Source organism: Notamacropus eugenii, chromosome 3 (genome assembly GCF_028372415.1).
Source record: "Notamacropus eugenii isolate mMacEug1 chromosome 3, mMacEug1.pri_v2, whole genome shotgun sequence".
NCBI classification, from domain to species: Eukaryota; Metazoa; Chordata; class Mammalia; order Diprotodontia; family Macropodidae; genus Notamacropus; species Notamacropus eugenii.
In genome coordinates this window covers 87,943,814-87,964,174 of record NC_092874.1, presented here as the reverse complement: position 1 = coordinate 87,964,174, position 20,361 = coordinate 87,943,814, and the positions used below count along the sequence as shown (strand labels likewise).

The 20,361-nt window shown below is 41.3% G+C and overlaps 1 protein-coding gene across 2 annotated transcripts in view; it reads right to left on the bottom strand.

Moving 5' to 3' along the window:
- LMBR1 (limb development membrane protein 1) overlaps positions 1 to 13,451 on the bottom strand; it is a 180,234-nt gene extending 166,783 nt beyond the window's left edge. The window contains exon 1 of one of the 2 annotated variants that reach the window (XM_072652099.1): positions 13,149 to 13,451. In XM_072652099.1, the coding sequence (XP_072508200.1) occupies positions 13,149 to 13,214 (66 nt within the window). In that variant the 5' untranslated portion in view covers positions 13,215 to 13,451. The remainder of the gene's footprint in view (positions 1 to 13,148) is intronic. The other variant, XM_072652098.1, reaches the window with a different exon arrangement.
- Positions 13,452 to 20,361: the final 6,910 nt, after the last annotated feature.

The window sequence follows — 20,361 nt, the reverse complement described above, 5'->3', positions numbered from 1 at the left end:
AGTAAAATCTCAAAGAAAATGCTAATTGAACTCAAGGCCAGCAAGAATTCCTACAAGAATTAAAGAAAGAGATAATAGTAATAGAGAAAAAAATTGGGAAAAGAAATGAGAGTAATATAAGAATATACTAAAAAGAAAGTTAACAAGATGTTAAAAGTAGGTAAAAGAGGCACAAAAAAATACTGAAGAAAATAACACCTTAAAAAAACAGAATTGGCCAAATGGCAAAGAGACACAGAAAAAAAAGTCACTTGAAAAAAAGAACACCTTAAAAAACAGAACTGGCCAAATGGAAATGGAGGTACAAAAGTTCACTGAAGAAAATAGTTCCTTAAAAATCTGAATTGGACAAATGGAAATAAATGACTTCATGAGACATCAAAATTCCCAATAAAACAAAGTCAAAAGAAAAAAAATGGAAGAAAATGTGACATATCTCAATGGAAAAACAACTGAACTGAGAAACAGATTAAGGAGAGATAATTTAAGATTATTAGACTACATGAAAGCCATGATCAAAAAAAGAGTCAAGATATAATTTTTCAAGAAATTATAGAGAGTAAAATAGAAATTGAAAAAATCCACTGATCACCTCCTAAAAGAGATCCCAAAATGAAAACTCCCAGGAATATTATAGCCAAAATCCAGAGCTCCCAGGTCAAGGAGAAAACACTTTAAGCTACCAGAAAGAAACAATTTAAATATCATGGGGCCATCATGGATGAATCACACACGATTTAGCAGCTTCCACAGTAAAGGAGAAGACAGCATAGAAAATGATATTCCAGAAGGCAAAGAAGCTAAGATTACAAGAAAGAATAACCTACCCAGCAAAACTGAGTATAATACTTCAGGGCAGAAAATAGACATTTAATGAAATAGAGGACTTTCAAGCATTTTTGATGAAAAGACAAGGAACCAAATAGAAAATTTTACATTCAAATACAAGATTCAAGAGAATCATAAAAAGGTAACCATGAACTCAATAAAGTTGAACTGTTTACCTTTCTGTATGGGAAAATAATACATGTAACTCCTAATAACTTTATCATAATTACAGTGGTTAGCAGGATTCTACAGAGATAGAGGCAGATAGCAAAATGGAGTAGAAATCAGAATCCAACAATATATTATTTACAAGAGACACACTTGAAACTTGAAACACACACATACAAAGTTAAAATAAAGCAGAACCTAATATGCTTCAGCTAAATTAAAAAAAAAAAGAGGCAGGAGTAGCAATCATGATCAAAAGCAAATATAGACTGAATTAAAAGAGATAATCAAGGAAACAACATTACACAAAAATCACACTACTTCCAGAACTTCTTAAACTATGGGTTTGGACCCAAAAATCTGGCAACAGTAAAAGGTTTATGAACATACCATGACCAAAAACTAATTAAAAACCAAATGCTTAATGAATTCAAGGTGTTCCTGGCAGCACTTGCTCATACTGAATCACCATGCAACTTCACTGAAGGTTTTGAACACACTACCTGAGCACTTTGCACATGCCCTCAGGCCACACAAAGCCAAGGAACTCTGCCAAAACTGGAAATGCGGTCATGAGGGGAAAAAGTTTAAGAAGCTCTGTGGAGCACTAACATAGAAGTAATATAAAAAATTTTTACAGCAAATTTCTCTGATAAAAACATCACTTATAAAAATAAAAGCCATTCCCCAATTGATAATGATCAAAGGATATAAACAGATATTTCAGAATAAGAAATCAAAGCTATCTATAGTCATATGAAAAAATGCTCTAAATCACCATTAATTAGAGAAAGGCAAATTAAAACAACTCCGAAGTACCACCTCATACCTATCAGAAATTATAAATACCGGGGGAGATGAGGGAAAAATAGGTAAACTAATTGCTAGTGGAATAGTGAACTGGTTCAACCACTCTGAAGAACAATTTGGAACTATGCCCAAAGGGCTATAAAACTGTATATACCCTCTGATGCAGCATTACCATTACTGGGTCTATATCCCAAAGGGACCAAAGAAAAGGGAAAAGGACCTATATGTGCCAAAATATTTATAGCAGTTCTTTTTGTGGTGGCAAAGAATTGGAAATTGAGGGCATGCTCATCAATTGTGGAATGGCTGAACAAATTATAGTATATGATTGTGATGGAATACTATTGTGCTATAAGAAATGACAAGGGGGGAAGGGTCCAAAAAAATGGCAAGATCTATATGAATTAATGCAGAAGGAAGTAAGAAGAACAAGGAGATCACTGTGTATAATAACAGCAATGTTGTAATGATAATCAACTATGAAAGACTTGACTATTCTGATCAATATAGCAATCCAAGGTAATTCCAAAACACTCATGGTAAAAAAATGCTTTCTACCTCCAAAGAGAGAACTGGTAAACTCTTAGTGAAAAGTGAAGCATAATATTCTCACTTTATTTTTCTATTGTTTTGAAATATGGCTAATATGGAAATATATTTTGTATGATTTCACATGTAAAATTGATAATATACTGTTTGCCTTGTCAGTGGGTGGTGAAGGGGGTGGGAAAGAGGAAGAGAATTTGGAACACAAAATTTAAAAAGAAAAGAATGTTTAAAATAAATAAATGACAAATCAAAATGTTTAGAATAATAACAATAATAAAATACATTACTCCCCTTCCCACATATGAGAGTCTAACCAAAATGGCCTTCTTGCTATTCCTTAAGTATAGTGCTCTATCTCTCATCTTTGTGTTTTTGCACAGCTATCCCCCCATAACTAGAACACTCCCTCTTAAAACTCCACTTCATAAAATTCTCCCCTTCCTCAGTTCACGCACTACCTTGTATGTGAAGCATCATCTCCTCATATTTCCCCACCCCTCACCTGCTAGTAGCCTCTCTCCCTAAACTATCTTGTATTTATTATATACATGCACATCCATATATTCTGTCTCCTTTTACAAAATTTAAATTCCTGGGGTTGTTCAATTTTGTCTGTGTCCCAGGATATAGCATGTTGCCTAGTAAATAGTAGGTGTGTCTTGCATGATTTTTTGTACTAGCAGCTTCTCAACACCACAGAAGCAATATAAACCATACAATAACGTTTACATATACTTTTAAAGTCCTTAATAAAAGCATTGGGAATATAAAGAAAAGGCTGATCGTTATTTTCAATATAAGAATATTCAACAAATCCAAACAAACCTAAGTTTACATGAGAAATTTTTTAATTACTATACTGACACCACTAAGTCCAAGATATTCAACTAAATCACACTAAAAAGGAAGTGAGGTGTAGAGCAGAGGGTGGTGGGGAGTATGTAGTACCCTGGTGTAGAGGCTAGGGCAATGAACTTACGAGTTGGAAGTTAAGGTTTGAGTTCTGCCATTTGTGTGTGTGTGTGTGTGTGTGTGTGTGTGTGTGTGTATGTGTATGTGTGTGTGTGTGTGTGTGTGTAATCTCAATCACTTCATCTTTCTGAACCTCAAAGTATATTTCTGTATAATGAAGTAACCATCTCTTCTGTTTTCCTCACAAATATTTTGTAAATGTCATGATATATCCTGAATACTCCTAATTCTCACTTAAGAATCCATAATTCAATTCAACCAAAGCCCTATTACAATACCCACTATGTTCAGAGTACTATGCTCGGCACCTGGGATACAAAATGACATAGTTCTTGCCATCAAAGAACTTGTAATCTAATAATAGAATGGGGGATGAGAGGATTGATGGGGGTGACTATAACAGTTTTCAATAAGTATGATAGAATCTAATGTATAAGGAGCCAGGCAAAGTGAAATAAGAAATTTAAGGAGGGAAAGATGAATTAGATATCAAAAGAAGAAATTTCAAGGAACATGAACTGGAGGTTATGGGGTGGGGAGGCGATAGTTCTATACATAGGGAAAATGAGACATTAATGCACGGTTGGTGGAGTTGTGAACTGAGTCAACCATTTCTGTAAAGCAACTTGGAACTATGCCCAAAGGGCTATAAAACCATGCATACTCACTGATCCAGCAATATCACTACTACGTCTATATCTCAAATGAGATAAAAACACAAAAAGGAAAAGGATCTATGTTTACATAAATATTTCTAGAATTTCTGGTAGAAAAGAATTGGAAATCAAGGGGATGTCAATCAATTGAGGAACAGCTGAACAAATTATGAAATGTGATTATGATGGGATGCTATTGTGCTATAAGAAATGATGAGCGGAGTGCTCTCAGAAAAACCTAGGAAAATTTACATGAGTTGATGCAAAGTGAAAGGTACTGTGACTGGCTTTAAATGACTTAGCTATTCTCAGCAATATAATGAATCAAGACAACTCTGAAGGGCTTCATCTGAATACAGACTGAAACGCATTTTTTTACTTTATTTTTCTTGAGCTTTGGTTTGTTGGGTTTGGTTTTTTGTGTTTTGGGGTTTTTTTTGGTCTGTTTTATTTTACAACATGACTATAAGGAAATGTTTTGCATGACTAGACATGTATAACCTATATCAAATTATTTGCCTTTCTCAAGAGGATGGGGGAGGAAGGGAGAGAATTTGAAACTCAAAGTTTTAAAAATGAACATTAAAAATTTTTTCCAATCCACCCTCCAATCAGCCACTAAAGTGATTTTCCTAAAACACAGATATGATCATGTCCCACTGTCCCCCTTATCCCTCTCACTCTACTCCAGAGGCTTCATATTTACCTCCAGGAGCAAATACAAAATGCATTCAAAATCCTTCATAACCTAGCTCCTAGCTACCTTTTTAGTCTTTTTACCCTTTACTCTCAAACACGCACCCTTTGATCTAATGACACTGGCCTCCTGGCTGTTCCAGGAACAAGACACTCCATCTCTTGGTCCTGGGTATTTTCTCTGGCAGTGCCTCTGGTCTGGAATGCTTTCCCTCCTCTGCTCTAACAACTGACCTCCCCCAGCTTCCTTTAAGTCCCAACTAAAATCCCACCTTCCATAGGAAGCCTCCCCTAACCCGTCTTAATTCCAGTACCTTCCTGCAGTTAATTACTTACTATTTATCTGGTATAAAGCTTACTCTGTATATGCACATCATCTTTTCCATTAGATTAAGAGCTCCTTGAGGGTAGAGCTGTCTTTGGTCTCTTTAGGAATCCTCAGAATTTAGCACTGTGCCAGGCACAAAGCAGGTACTAAATAACCTAGATGAACTCAAGGCCAGAAGAACTTTTCACAGGCTGGGGAATTTAAAAGGCTGATGGAATGCTTCTTTCTTACCATTTTTTCTTACCGATCCCTTTTCTGTCCAAAAGGGTAGAGATTTAAATCTAAATCTATTTCCCTTTTAATCTGTTCTTTACTATTTCAATAATACTTTAAATGCATTCGTAGATAAAGATAAAATTCAGAATTATTTTTATCTTTACAGCAAACAAAGTGTAAAAAAGGAGAATGGAGAGAAATTCAAATCATGTCCAGATGACCAAAGATCTCAAATTTTTAAACTTGATAAACTGTGATTTTTAATAAATGATCTCTTTCTTAAAATTCTCAAAATGCCTGACAAGTTTCCTTTTCTTTTGGGCTGAAAGCCAGTTAATTGTTATAACAAGGTGTGGCTGCTCAGACACTGGAACCACCAGAAGATACTAGCTTCTCCAGGGATGCAACAGAGCAGAGGCGTGACTAGAAGGAAGGAGATAAGAGAGATCAAAGAGGACTCAACCCCTCCCTTTTTCAGAAAGGAAATGGAAAGTTCTTCTCACCAAATTCTACTCTCCCAGCGACACCAATTACATAAATTAAGTGGCCCCAGAGTTAGAGGCAGAAAGACCAGAATTCAAATCTAGGCTTAGACACTAACTATAACCTTGTCTGCGTTTAATCTCAGTCTCTTCCTCTATTAAAGAGATAATAATAGCCCAGTTTCACAGGGTAGTTTCAAGGATGAAAAAAAAAATGTGTAAAGTATTTTGCAAACCTCAAAGCACTTATATAAAAGCTAGTTATTATTATTATTACAATGACTACAACAAAGTAAATGGCAAAAACAACAATCAGAACCATATATTCAAAATTACAATGACCAAGTTTAGCTTCAAAGCTCAGTTCACAGGGTTAAACACTCTAAGGTAGCCTTATGGAAAGATGTGGACAAGAGTCACAGAGAATGAAAACGCAGTGATGAACTACAAAGAATATAGTGGCTAAAGGAGTACTTACACTGAGCATGGGAAGAGGAGCAAGCTGGGGAGAAGAGAAGGAAGCAGGAAGAAGTAAAAAGATAAAAATAAATTGCTTTGGACTTCTGCATCAAGATCCTTGAAAAATGAAAGAACTCTCTTAAGCCCGCAAATTTAGTTTCTACCAATTTAGCCTAGTACGTTCAAGTTAGTCCACTGATGCTAGATGTCTCCTCGTTCAAATTCTGAGCCAATCCCACTGAAAAGATGAAAAAACAAAGATATGTCTATGACAACTATAAATATATATGCATGTGTATATCCTATATACAAAGTATGTGAATTTCCATTTATATGTGCATATATTTATAAATATGTATTTATGTGGTTCATGTATATGATTATATGTGTGTAAATGTGCCTATATACAGACATACACACTATATATGCATGTATATCCATATACAGACCCACTGTAAATATACACATATACATATAGAATATGTACACATATATACATATATTATGTATCTATATCTAAGTCTAGATATAGATACACACACACATACACATATATACACACACACACACACACCATTCCCCTTAAGCAGCTAGGCAGCACAGTGGGCCTTCAGTCAGGAAGACTTGAGTTCAAATGCAGCCTCAGAAACTTACTAGCTGTGAGATGCTGGGCAAGCCACTTAATCTCTCTTTGCCTTTATTTTCTGTAAAGGAGAATAATAAGAGCACCTACCTCACAGGGTTGTGGTAAGGATCAAACAACAGAGTTTACAAAGTATATAATAACACAGTGTCTGGTGCCATATAAATGTTTATTTCTTGAAGTGACAGAATCATGAAAGATTAATTCACAGAATATTATAAATTTCTGTTCTTTTTGGAGGATGTTATACTTCTAAAATCTCTTGAAATTTGGAAACAAGGAAATATCCTGAATTTGCCATTCTGAACAAAAGGCAATGACAAAGCTGGAGGGGATGAGGGAAAATAGATTCATTAATGAACTGTTGGTGAAGTAGTGAACTGATCCAGCCACTCTGGAGAACAATCTGGAACTACCACCCCAAAGAGCTATAAAACCCTTTGACCCAGCAGTACCACTACTGGGTCTGTATCCCAAAGAAATCAAAGGAAAAGGAAAAGGACCTATACATACAAAAATATTTATAGCAGCTTTTTTTGTAGTAGCAAAGAACTAGAAATTGAGGAGATGCCCATCAATCAGGAAATAGCCAAACAAACTGTAGTATATGATTGTGATGGAATACTACTGTGCTTTAAGAAAAGCTGAGCAGGATGCTTTCTGAAACAACTGGAAAGACTTACATAAAGTGATGCAAAGTGAAATGAGCAGAACCTGGAGAACATTGTACACAGTAACAACAATATTGCAAGGATGATCAACTGTGAATGACTTGGCTATTCTCAGAAATATAATGATCCAAGACATTTCCAAGGACTTCTGATGAAAAATGCTATCCCTCTCCAGAGAAAGAAGTGATGGAGTGTAAATGCAAATCAAATTATACTTTTTTTAACTTTATTTTTCTTGGGGTATTTATTTTGGGTTTGTGTTTTCTTTCACAACAATACTAATATGGACATATGTTTTACATGACTGTACATACATAACCTATGTCAAACTGCTTCTCCTCTCAATAAGGAAGGAGGGAAGGGAAGGAGGAAGAGAATTTGGAACTGAGAATTTCAAAAAATGAATGCTAAAAATTGTTTTTACACGTAATTGGAAAAAAATAAAATATTTAAAATACAAAAAAAAGTGCATATAGAAAAGGAAGAAGTATGTCCAAGTACTGGTACAGAGATCTATGATGCCTACATAATGGGGGATTACAGGAAGAACTTAAGTGATAGCCATGCCCGCAGTAAACAAATAAACAAAAATTACATGTAAAGCCTGGGATTGATGTGAGATTGCTGTATTCATAACATAATATGTAACTATTTTACTTTATATTCTGAGTTGTATAATATTTGGTGTGTATGCTAAGGGATGGGTTATAGCAGGTTGCTAAACCAACAGCATCAAAAAGAAATTAATCCCTGCAGGAGCACAATGACTTGAAAAACTACAAATTAACATTATCTATTTTGTACTGTAACTTTATATTTTGTTAAACATTTCTCAATTACATTTTAATCTGGTTCTTGCTGCACCTGGGAGTTTTGAGGGAAGCTGCTTGCAACCAGTAGGCCAAGAATCTGACAGCTCTGCTCCAGACAACAAAAGTTACAAAACTAGTCATTTAAACCTCTCAGTGCCTGAAGCAATTCTCCAAGATTTTAAGTTATAGTTGCAGGTCTCCATCAGTGAAGGGAGTTTCTACAAGGGAACATGAAGTGCTTTATTCCAATGAAACCATGGGTCAGGCCAGTATAATTAAATGCCATCTGACTAGTAGAGTCAATAAATACTAAAGGAGTTGAAAGGACAGATCACTTTGAGCTAGATACAGAACACTTCGTAGATTTATTTAAGCTACATCTTAAAGGAAGAAGAGTGATATAAGGCTGACAAGGAAGGTAGAAGCTAAACTGTGAAGGACTACCAATACCAAACTAAGGGGTTTGGTCTTGATCCTCTAAGTAACAACAGTCCTAAGGAGGAGAAGAAAATGGTGTTTCAGGATGAGTAACACAGGACCAGTGTGCAGGATCCAAGACTATTTTCAGTGACTACCAGGTATAAACTATAAGCCAAATGACAATACTCCTAGATTCCTTCTCTGCAGTATTGATTTAAAAGTAGGGGTGTATTGTTTGCATGCTCCTTGCCAAGAAGGAACCATAAATTGCATCAACCAAAGTGCTCTCCCACAAGACTAATTAGCCTCCCTACTGACCTAGAGCTTTTCCATAAGAAACTTAATCTCTCTAGGCACAATATGTACTCGCACTCATCAGCCACACTAAGCACTTCTCAATTTTTTCTACATACTTCCATTCTTTTAACTATTTTTCTCTCTCCCTCCTTAACCCCCCCAAAAAACAACAAAGACAGTTTCACAGCCTTTATAGATAATAGATTTCAGAGGGGTGGTCAGATGAGGAGGAGAAGGAAGAGGAAGAAGAGGAGGAAAAGGAAGAGAAGGAGAAGATGAAGGAGAAGTTGTTGTGATTGCTGCATCACAAAAGGATTCCCACTGCTTATTGAAAAAAGTCAAATATCACAGCCTGATATCCCCAGATTCACAGTGCCAAAATGACATCTCAGCTCTACCACTTACCAGCTAAGTGACTCTCATTAATAAAATCAAGGGGTTGTACTACATGACCTCTGGATGCTCTTTCAATTCAAATTCTATGGTTTCCAAATCTTTCCACCTAAGTAGAACCTGCCTAAGGTGCTGACCCCTTGGCATAACCCACCCAAGGTCACCTCCAAACCATGAGACACTGCACTAAATAGGAAATATTTTTTTTTAAACTAGAAAAATCTGATGAACAAATTCAGATATCATTTATCAGGAAGGACCTTCTACTAGGGTGGCAAGAATACTAGACTCAGCATCCATCTAGTCCCAAATTAATCACTTAGTAGCTTTGTGACCTGGGGCAGGTCGGAGAACAACAGAAATCTCAGAGTTCAAGAGGTTTTCAGGATCAAGCATAACTGAACAGCAATCCCCTCTATGACATCCAAACAAATGGTTATCCAATCTTTCCTTCAAGACCTCCAGTGAAGAACAGTTCACTGTTCCCTACAGTAGCCCATTCAACTTGTACAAGACTCTCCGTGGGAATCATTTAAGTTCTCCAGGTCTCAGCTTTATTAGCTGTAAAGTTCCTATTTCACAGACCTGTGAGATTCAAAGAAACTCGAGTGTGAAAGCCAAAAAAAAAAATTGTTAAGTGTTATAAAAATTACTACTATGAAAACCAGAAAATATAATGGCCTTTTAAAAAAATTGTAGAGAATTGTAACTAAGAGAAATCTGGCATATTATTTTTAAATCTAATACTAAAAACCTAAAAACCCATGTTTACCAAAGAACTCTAGGAAATTCGTGCAAACCATTTGAAGCTTTGTGTAATGAAATAAGGCAAAAGGAGATGTTACACTCTACAATTTATAGAATGTAACCAATCTTTAGAACACTATGCTTATATAGGTAAAAACAACAACTAGACCTGTTAATTCACAGAACTCCCTCTACCAATGAAGGTCTGCCTTTTCTCTGTAGTTTACACTCCTGTGTGAGGGTTCTTAACCTGGGGTCTATAACCTTTTTTTTTTTTATTTTGATAACTGAATTTCAATACAATTTATTTCCTTTGCAATCATGTAACATTTATTTTGTGCCTTTAAAAGCATCCTTCTCAGAAAGGATCCATAGGCTTCACCAGACTGTTATGGGAGTCTCAAAACTGTTAAAATACTGTAATCCTAGAGTTACCCAAAGCCCTGAAGGGCTAAGTAATTTGCCCAGGGTCACACTGAGAATATATGTCACAGGCAGGACTAATGTTTATGTTGGGGGAGGCCAAATACCACAAAGGTAAAATAAAACTAAAAGTGGAGAGAAAGAAAGGAGGAAGATGGGGAGAAGAGGAGGAGGAAGAGGAAGAAGGAAGAAAGGAAGACAGAAAGAAAGACAAAAGAGAGAAAGAAGTTTCAGTTCCAAAGAAAAATTATTAGAAGTTACTGAACGCTTACTTGCCTAGGGACAGAAAGAAAACACTCCCCCCATCTTGAGACCACCTCTGTCTCCTACTCTAACAGGACTCAAGAAAAATGCAGGGATGCAATATTGCTAGCACTGTTCTCTTTGTCTCTCTCTCTCTGTCTCTCTCTGTGTCTGTCTGTCTCTGGCTCTCTGGCTCTGTCTCTCTGTGTCTGTCCGTCTCTGGCTCTCTGGCTCTGTCTGTCTCTGTCTCTGGCTCTCTGTCTCTGTCTATCTCTGTCTCTCTCTGTGTCTGTCTGTCTCTGTCTCTCTGTGTCTGTCCGTCTCTGTCTCTCTGGCTCTGTCTGTCTCTGTCTCTAGCTCTCTCTCTCTGTGTCTGTCTCTGGCTCTCTCTGTGTCTATCTCTAGCTCTCTGTCTCTGGCTCTCTGTCTCTGTCTCTCTCTGTGTCTGTCTCTAGCTCTCTGTCTCTGGCTCTCTGTCTCTGTCTGTCTCTGTCTCTCTCTGTGTCTGTCTCTAGCTCTCTCTCTCTGTGTCTGTCTCTAGCTCTCTGTCTCTGTCTCTCTCTGTGTCTGTCTCTAGCTCTCTGTCTCTGTCTCTCTCTGTGTCTGTCTCTAGCTCTCTGTCTCTGGCTCTCTGTCTCTGTCTGTCTCTGTCTCTCTCTGTGTCTGTCTCTAGCTCTCTGTCTCTGGCTCTCTGTCTCTGTCTCTGGCTCTCTGTCTCTGTCTGTCTGTCTCTCTCTGTGTCTGTCTCTAGCTCTCTGTCTCTGGCTCTCTGTCTCTGTCTCTGGCTCTCTGTCTCTGTCTGTCTCTGTCTCTCTCTGTGTCTGTCTCTAGCTCTCTGTCTCTAGCTCTCTGTCTCTGTCTCTGGCTCTCTGTCTCTGTCTGTCTCTGTCTCTCTCTGTGTCTGTCTCTAGCTCTCTGTCTCTAGCTCTCTGTCTCTGTCTCTGTCTCTCTCTGTGTCTGTCTCTAGCTCTCTGTCTCTGGCTCTCTGTCTCTGTCTCTCTGTGTCTGTCCGTCTCTGGCTCTCTGTCTCTGTCTGTCTCTGTCTCTCTCTGTGTCTGTCTCTAGCTCTCTGTCTCTAGCTCTCTGTCTCTAGCTCTCTGTCTCTGTCTCTAGCTCTCTGTCTCTGTCTCTGTCTCTCTCTGTGTCTGTCTCTAGCTCTCTGTCTCTGGCTCTCTGTCTCTGGCTCTCTGTCTCTGTCTGTCTCTGTCTCTCTCTGTGTCTGTCTCTAGCTCTCTGTCTCTAGCTCTCTGTCTCTAGCTCTCTGTCTCTGTCTCTAGCTCTCTGTCTCTGTCTCTGTCTCTCTCTGTGTCTGTCTCTAGCTCTCTGTCTCTGGCTCTCTGTCTCTGTCTCTCTGTGTCTGTCCGTCTCTGGCTCTCTGTCTCTGTCTCTCTCTGTGTCTGTCTCTAGCTCTCTGTCTCTAGCTCTCTGTCTCTGTCTCTAGCTCTCTGTCTCTGTCTCTGTCTCTCTCTGTGTCTGTCTCTAGCTCTCTGTCTCTGGCTCTCTGTCTCTGGCTCTCTGTCTCTGTCTCTCTGTGTCTGTCCGTCTCTGGCTCTCTGTCTCTGTCTCTCTCTGTGTCTGTCTCTAGCTCTCTGTCTCTAGCTCTCTGTCTCTGTCTCTCTCTGTGTCTGTCTCTAGCTCTCTGTCTCTGGCTCTCTGTCTCTGGCTCTCTCTGTGTCTATCTCTAGCTCTCTGTCTCTGGCTCTCTGTCTCTGTCTCTCTCTGTGTCTGTCTCTAGCTCTCTGTCTCTAGCTCTCTGTCTCTGTCTGTCTCTGTCTCTCTCTGTGTCTGTCTCTAGCTCTCTGTCTCTGGCTCTCTGTCTCTGTCTCTGTCTCTGTCTCTCTCAAAAGCTGGACAGGATCTAAAAAGGAGGGTCCGGGGGACATCGAACGTGCTTCTCGAACACTGCCGCTGACAGACTGCAGGCCGGCTGCCTCCGTGCCCCCTCACTCTAAGCGCCCTGGGGGACAGGGGGAGCCGCGGAGCCCAGGCTGCCCGGGGGAAGGGCACGAGCGGCGGCGCGCGAGCAGGGCCACGGCGGGCTGGTCAGCTCCCAGGCGGGCACGCCGGCGCCCGAGCCCTGGCCGCGGTGCTGGCCCCGGCGAGGCCCGGGCGAAGGTGGGGCCGGGCCGGCGCGCGGCGCGTCAGGGGGCGAGGGTGGGGCGAGGGAGGCGAGGCAGAGGAGGGGCCGCCGCGGGGTCCGGCGCTGCGCTCCGCGCCGCTCCCCTCACCGGGCAGGGGAAGGCCGAACCGAGCAGGTGGAGGCGGCGGCGGCGCAGGGCAGCGCCCGCTCCCCGCTCCCCGCTCCCTCCTCCCCGCTCCCTCCCCCCGCACTCACCGTGGACTCCCGCACTTGGCTGTGGAAATGCTGCTCCCGGAGGGACACCTCGTCCTCCGCTTCCATCCTCCTTCATGCCCTCCGCTCCGCCGCCCACATCCGCCGGCTCCGCGGCACCATCGCCCGCTCGGGGGGCCGGGGGCTGGGGGCTGGGGGCCGGGAGCGAGTGTTGCGGCCGGAGCGAGAGCGGGCGCGGGCGCGGGCACGACAACAACAACAACAACAACCGCCGCCGCGGAAGCCGCTCGCGCTCGGGGGAGGACGGAGCGCGAGGAGGGCGGAGGAGAGAGGGAGGAGGGAGTCGAGGGGAAGGGGGGGACTGCTTGACTCCTCCCCTTCGGGGGAGGGGAAGCGTGCCCCGGCGCGCGCGTGCGCGTCACAGAAATGCGCCGCCTCCAACCAGGGAAAGAGGAAAACCTCGAGCGAGAGGAAAGAGGCGGGGGTGGAGTCTAGGGAGAAGGAGGAGGAGAAGATGAGAAGATGGGCGTGGTTTGGGGGCGTGGCCTTGGCACCTCCCCTCCGAGGGGCGGGGTCTGAGTTAGCCCCACGGCAGGCGGGGGGGGCAGTGGCTCTGCTCTCGGGAGCGGGGTGGAGCGGGGGGAAATTGGCTCCAGAAAAGCTAAAGGAACTGAGTGCTGCAGGTTGGACCCGCTCCCATTTCCTGGACAAGAGAGTGGGGATGTCCGTGCCGCTGCCGCGGCCCGGTGGCCGGCGCTTTTGTGTCCGCTTCCAGCGCCCGCTTTGTTGGCTCATCAGCCGAGCTACGCCTTTGCGTCCACGTCCTCTGCAGACCCGCGGGGGTGTTCTGGTTCTCGTCTTTGGCAGTGAGGCCTGGAGGGTGGGTCCCTGGGGCAAAGCAGGGGAAAGGTCCAGAACCACATCCAGAAGAGCAGGCTTGAATCCGTGAATCAGGAAACGGGGGCTCGGGTAGGGCAAGGGAGGTCACCCGTCCTCCTCTGGTACCCAGAGATAACCACGTATGACCACCCCTCCAGCCCCTGGCCACCCCAGCAGCCGCGGCAGGTCACGTATCCTCCAGGCCACGTGTTGTCTGAGCACTTCAACCAAGAATGCCCAAAATGAAGTAGTTTTGTGATGGCAGAGAGACGGAACGGGTGCCCGGGGGCAGAAAACACAGAAGGCAGGAGTCTGCTGTAAGCGTTTTCTCCAAGGTCACCTGTGTCCTTCCAGTAAATCTAAGGGCCCTATCCCAGCTGTCATTCTCTTTGCCCTCTCTGCAGCATTGGAAACCATGGGCCGCCCCCTCTTTCTAGCTTCTGCAAAATTATGCATTGCATAAACCAAAATAGACATAGCCCCATTTTATGTGGTAACAGAGAACTAGAAATAAAGCTGGTGAATGAATCAACAAACTGTGGATGCCCTGGAATATGTTTGTGCATTAAGAAATGAATGAGAAATTCAGAAAAACATGGGAAGATTTGTACGAATGGATGCCAAGTAAAAAGGAAAATTAGGAGAAGGCACATTGACTACAGTAATGTAAATGAAAAGGTAATACAGTTTATTGTCTTCACTTTCTCACCTCTTACTCAACCCTTGCCATTTGGATTCAGTCCTGAACACTGAAATGCAGCTGCTGTCTCCAAGATCACCAATAATCTCTTAATCGCTAATTCCAGTGGCCTTTTTTTCAGTACTCCTCCAGCATGCCTTTTGTGCAGCATTTAACACTCAACAGCCCTGTCCTTGATACTGTCCCTTCCCTGAGTTTCTAGAATCTGCTCATTCATCGTTCTCTTCCTACTTGTATGACCTGTATATCCTGTGTGACCAATCTTTCTTAGTCTCCTTGACAGATCATCATCATTCATGTCTTGTCCCTTATGCATGGGTGTAACCCAGGGCTTGGCCCTGGGCTCTCCTATTTCTTTCTTTTACCTGGTTTCTCTCTTGGTGAGTGCATCAGCTTCCCATTTAACTATCACTTCTATGCAGATGACTCTCAAATATTATTAAGACCATCTCATTCCTGAACTCTAGTACCACAACTCTGAATGCTGGTGGCATCTCAAACTTAAGATACCTGAAACAAACCTCATTTTCTATTCTGAACTCACCCCTCTTCTTAATTTTCCTGTTTCTTTGCAGGGTATCACCAGATTTATAATCTCAATTTTTCACTTTCCCTTACCATCCATGCACAATTCATTGTTATCAGAAGAAGATGATAGAGCTGTCATCGAGGCCTTCCTGACCCAAAGCCTGGAGGACAGGCAGCAAGCTGCAGCTAGGGTTAGGGATTTTAAGGCACATTCCAATAAAATTCCAAAATGGGAAGTGAAGCATGAACCCAGAGGTATGTGATCAACCAATCAGAGGGTGAAAAGACAGGTCCACATTCCCACCTTTCACCAAGATAGACAGTCACCAGGTTTGGCTCCAACACAACTATATCCATCCTTCACCCTTTACAGCCACAATATTGCACTTGGTCTCCCTTAGGTCCCTCACCCATTTGCACAGGAGTCATGAGGACATTCTTCATTCCCTTGCAAACATACTCACCAAAGAGAAAAAAATCATTCACTAAAAAGGATACATGATCAAAAAAGTCTGGAGACAATGATTCTTCTAAAGACTGCCTTGCATGGTTTGGGGTTTCTGCTTTCACTACCTTTTGTTTTCTGTTTAGCTCTACTCCTGCAGGTGGTGACTGTCACCCTCTGCTTTCTCTCTGCTGAACTACTTAGTCAGCAATTCAATTGTTCTCCAACACAGTAGACCAGACTTTTTTATTAGGCACCACTGCTGGTAAAATAATTTTGCATGCTCACCCCCAACATATGTTTAATTATTTATTGATAATTACATGCATTTGCTACTATATTTATACTAAAATATATTTTAAAAAGTAAGATAAAGATGAAATATTTGAACCTAGAGTCAAAGAGAGTCACTAGGGTCTATTAAGAAGGAAAGTAACATGGTATGATTTGTGCTTTAAAAAAATAAATTTGATAGGAAAAGAACCTACATGTGCAAAAATATTTATAGCAGCTCTTTTTGTGGTGGCCAAGAGTTGGAAATTGAGAGCATGCCCTTGTTGGGGAATGGCTGAACAAGTTGTAATGTATATGAATGTAATAGAATGAGCAGTGGACTTCAGAAAAATCTGGAAAGACATATGAACTGATGCTGAGTGAAGTGAGCAGAACCACTTGTACACAGTAACAGCCACAGTGTGTGATGATTAACTTTGATAGACTTCTCTTTTAGCAATGCAAGGATCCAAGACAACGCAAAAGGACTCATGATGAAAAATGCTGTCCACATCCAGAAAAAGAAATATGGAGTCTGAATGCAGATTGAAGTATATTATTTGCTCTCTCTCCCTGTTTTTTTTTTGTTTGTTTGTTTCTTCTTTCTTGTGGTTTCTCCCATTAGTTCTAATTCTTCTTTACAACATGACTAATGTGAAAATAAATTCAATATGAATGTATATGTAGAGGCTTTTTTCAAATTACATGCCATCTTGGGGTGGCGGGAGATGAGAGATGGGGAGAAAATTTGGGACTCAAAATTTTATGAAAGTGAATATTGAAAACTAAAAATAAATAAAGAAAAAAATCAAAAAAAAAAATTGAGAGTTGTGTGGAGGATGAATTTTCCTGGAGAGAGGTTAAAGATAGAGAGATGAAAGAGCAAGCTATAGCAACAGTCCAAGCAAGAGCTGATGAGGCTCTGAACTAGAGTTGTGGCTGTGTCTGATGGAAAGTGAACTGAGCAGAAATACTTATACAATAACAACAGTATTGTAAAGATAATCAATGCAATCAATGCAAGAACCAACCAAAACTCCAGAGGACTCATGATGAAACGTAGTATCTACCTCCAGATAATGAAGTGATGAATTCCGAGCACATAGTGAGATTTTTTTTTGGACATGGCCATGTGGGAATCTGTTTTGCTCTACTTTGTATATTTGTGATGGGTTTTATTTTTCTTGATTTCTGAATGAAGGAAAAGGGAGAGAGGTAGAAGTATGAGAATGTGGACCTGAAAATAAAATTGAATATTTTTAAAAAGAGTCAATGATTAAAATAGAGAATATGGGTAATTAGAAAAATGTTAGTTGCTCCCCAGAAATAAGGAAATTTTAAAGAGGGATGCATTTAGGGAAAAGGTAATGAGCTCTACTCTGAGTGTGTTGAGTTTGAATTTGAGTGTGTTGAGGTTATTATGAAACATAACATTTGAAATGTACAATAGGTAGTTTATTATATAGTATTAGAGTTCGGGAGAAAGAATAAGTTATATGTGTATACAACTTTTAGGATCCAGAACACTCTGTGCTCTGGAATTGGAGCTAGTGAATAAGTCCTACCCCTTTTAATTTTTTCCATGAAAATGAATAGTCCAGGATGAGCCAGCATAATAGGGTACAATTATATTATTCCCACCTTGCCCTCCCAAATCCACTCTTCTTTTGAATATCCCTGTTTCTTTGAAGTGGTCCTTCTTCATCCTTGACTCCTCCCCCAGTTGAATCTACTGTCTTCAAGGTCATCATGGATCTCAATTACAATTTTGATGGTCTTTTAAAAAAATATATTATTCTCAACTTAACAAACATGGCATAAAACAAACATTTCCATGATAATGGGGATTACACATGAATCCGTGACTCTCATTTTTCTTTTAAGTATATAACAAATTCCATGTTACTTTCAAAGCTGTCATACTCATTTGTGTTTCTTTCTGAACTTCTGCTTGCTCTTGTGCATCTAAAAAAATACTTAAATGACCATTTTCTATTCTTTATTCTTGTTGGGCAATATTATTGTCCTCTTGCCCCCAATTCCTCCACCAATGGAAAAAAAGATAAAACACTTGTAAAAGATATGTATAGCTAAGCAAAACAAATCTACACATTAGTTATATCTGAAAATATGTTTCATTCTGTACCTTAAGATCATCACCTATCTTAACTGTGTAGAATGCATCATTATCAGTCCTTAGGAATTTTTGCTGGTTATGTCATTGATCAAATTTTAAAGTCCTTCAAAATTTTTTTATTGTTATTGTATAAATAATTCTCTGGATTCTGCTGACTTCATTCTGAATAAGTTCATATAAGTTTTCCCAGGTTTCTGGAAAAGCTGTCCCCTTTGTAATTTCTTACAATGTAATAATAGTCTATTATATTTGATGAATATCAGGCCACTGGACCTAGATGGCTCAGGAGAAGAAAGTGAGGTTAGTGACCTTGCACAGCCCTCCCTCACTCAAATCAAAGTCAACTGCAAGTCATGGCATCATCTTGATGTCATGGTCCTCTTCAAGAACGAAAGACAAACACCACCACCACAACAACAACTTATTATATTTATATATCTGAATTTGTTTAGCCATTCCCCAGTCGCTGGATACATTCTCTAAGTTTTCAGTTCTTGCTACAAATGTTGCTATGAATATTTTTGAACATGTGAATCTTTCCTCTTTCTTTGATTGTATTGTTGGACAAAAGGAATGCATAGTTTACTAGCTTTTGGAGCATAGTTCCAAATTATTTTCTAGAAAGGCTGGACCAATTCATAACTCCATCAAGACTGCATTAGTGTGGGGGCAGAGCCAAGATGGCGGAGTAGAAAGACGCACATACACATAGCTCCGAACCCACAACCCACAGAACGGCTAGAGGGCAGTAACTTACAGCGAATTCTGCACCCAGAGGCCACGGAATATTGGAGCGAGGGAGATTTCTGTTCCGGAGAGACCTGCAAACCTCTCGCGGGGGGTCCTTCACGCTGCGGACTGGGCGCCAGGACTGGGAGCTGAGTGCAGCCCTGCAGCAGCCGCGACACCGTGAGGAAAAGACCCGAGTGGGCTACGGGGACGGGATCTCCTGCGGCCACGCGGGTCCCTCCACCCACAGAGGGAACTGCAAACCTCTCGCAAAAGGTCCATCGCGCTGCAGATGCGGAGCCCAGACCAGACCTGCGGCGGCCTCGGCTCCAAGAGGTACAGATCCGAGGAGGCTTCAGAGACGGGATCTCCAGTGGCGGCACAAGCCCCTCCACCCACAGGTGAGGACGGTCAGTGAGAGAGTCTCTTTGGCGGGTCAAGAGGGGAGTGGGGTGCCCCCATGGCTCGGGCCCCCCCGGGAGATAGAAGCTGAGAGGCGGCTGCAGACAGGGGCTCCCCAAGCGGGCGGGAGCCTGGATCCATTCTGGAAGGTCTGTACATAAACCCCCTGAGGGAACTGAGCCTGAGAGGCGGCCCTGCCCTGACCTGACCACCTGAACTTAATTCTCACACTGAATAGCAGCCCTGCCCCCGCCAAAAGCCCTAAGGCGGGAAGCAGCATTTGAATCTCAGTCCCCAAATGCTGGCTGGGAGGACCAGGAGGTGAGGTGGGTGTGAGGAGAATATTCAGAGGTCAAGTCACTGGCTGGGGAGAATGCCCAGAAAAGGGAAAAGAAATAAAACTATCGAAGGCTACTTTCTGGGAGAACAGACATTTCCTCCCTTCCTTTCTGATGAGGAAGAACAATGCTTACCATCAGGCAAAGACACAGAAATCAAGGATTCTGTGTCCCAGACCACCCAATGGGCTCAGGCCATGGAAGAGCTCAAAAAGAATTTTGAAAATCAAGTTAGAGAGGTGGAGGAAAAACTGGGAAGAGAAATGAGAGGGATGAAAGAGAAGCATGAAAAGCAGATCAGCTCCCTGCTAAAGGAGACCCAAAAAAATGCGGAAGAAAATAACACCCTGAAAAATAGGCTAACTCAATTGGCAAAGGAGGTTCAAGAAGTCAAGGAGGAGAAGAATGCTTTCAAAAGCAGAATTAGCCAAATGGAAAAGGAGATTCAAAAGCTCACTGAAGAAAATAGATCTTTCAAAACTAGAATGGTACAGATGGACGCTAAGGACTTTATGAGAAAGAGAGATATCACAGAACATAGTGTGAAGATTTGAAAAATGGAAGATAATGTGAAATATCTTATTGGAAAAACAACTGACCTAGAAAATAGAATCAGGAGAGACAATGTAAAAATTCTGGGACTACCTGAAAACCATGATCAAAAGAAGAGCCTAGACATCATCTTCCATGAAATTATCAAGGAAAACTGCCCTGAGATTCTAGAACCAGAGGGCAAAATAAATATTCAAGGAATCCACAGAACACCGCATGAAAGAGATCCAAAAAGAGAAACTCCTAGGAACATTGTGGCCATATTCCAGAAT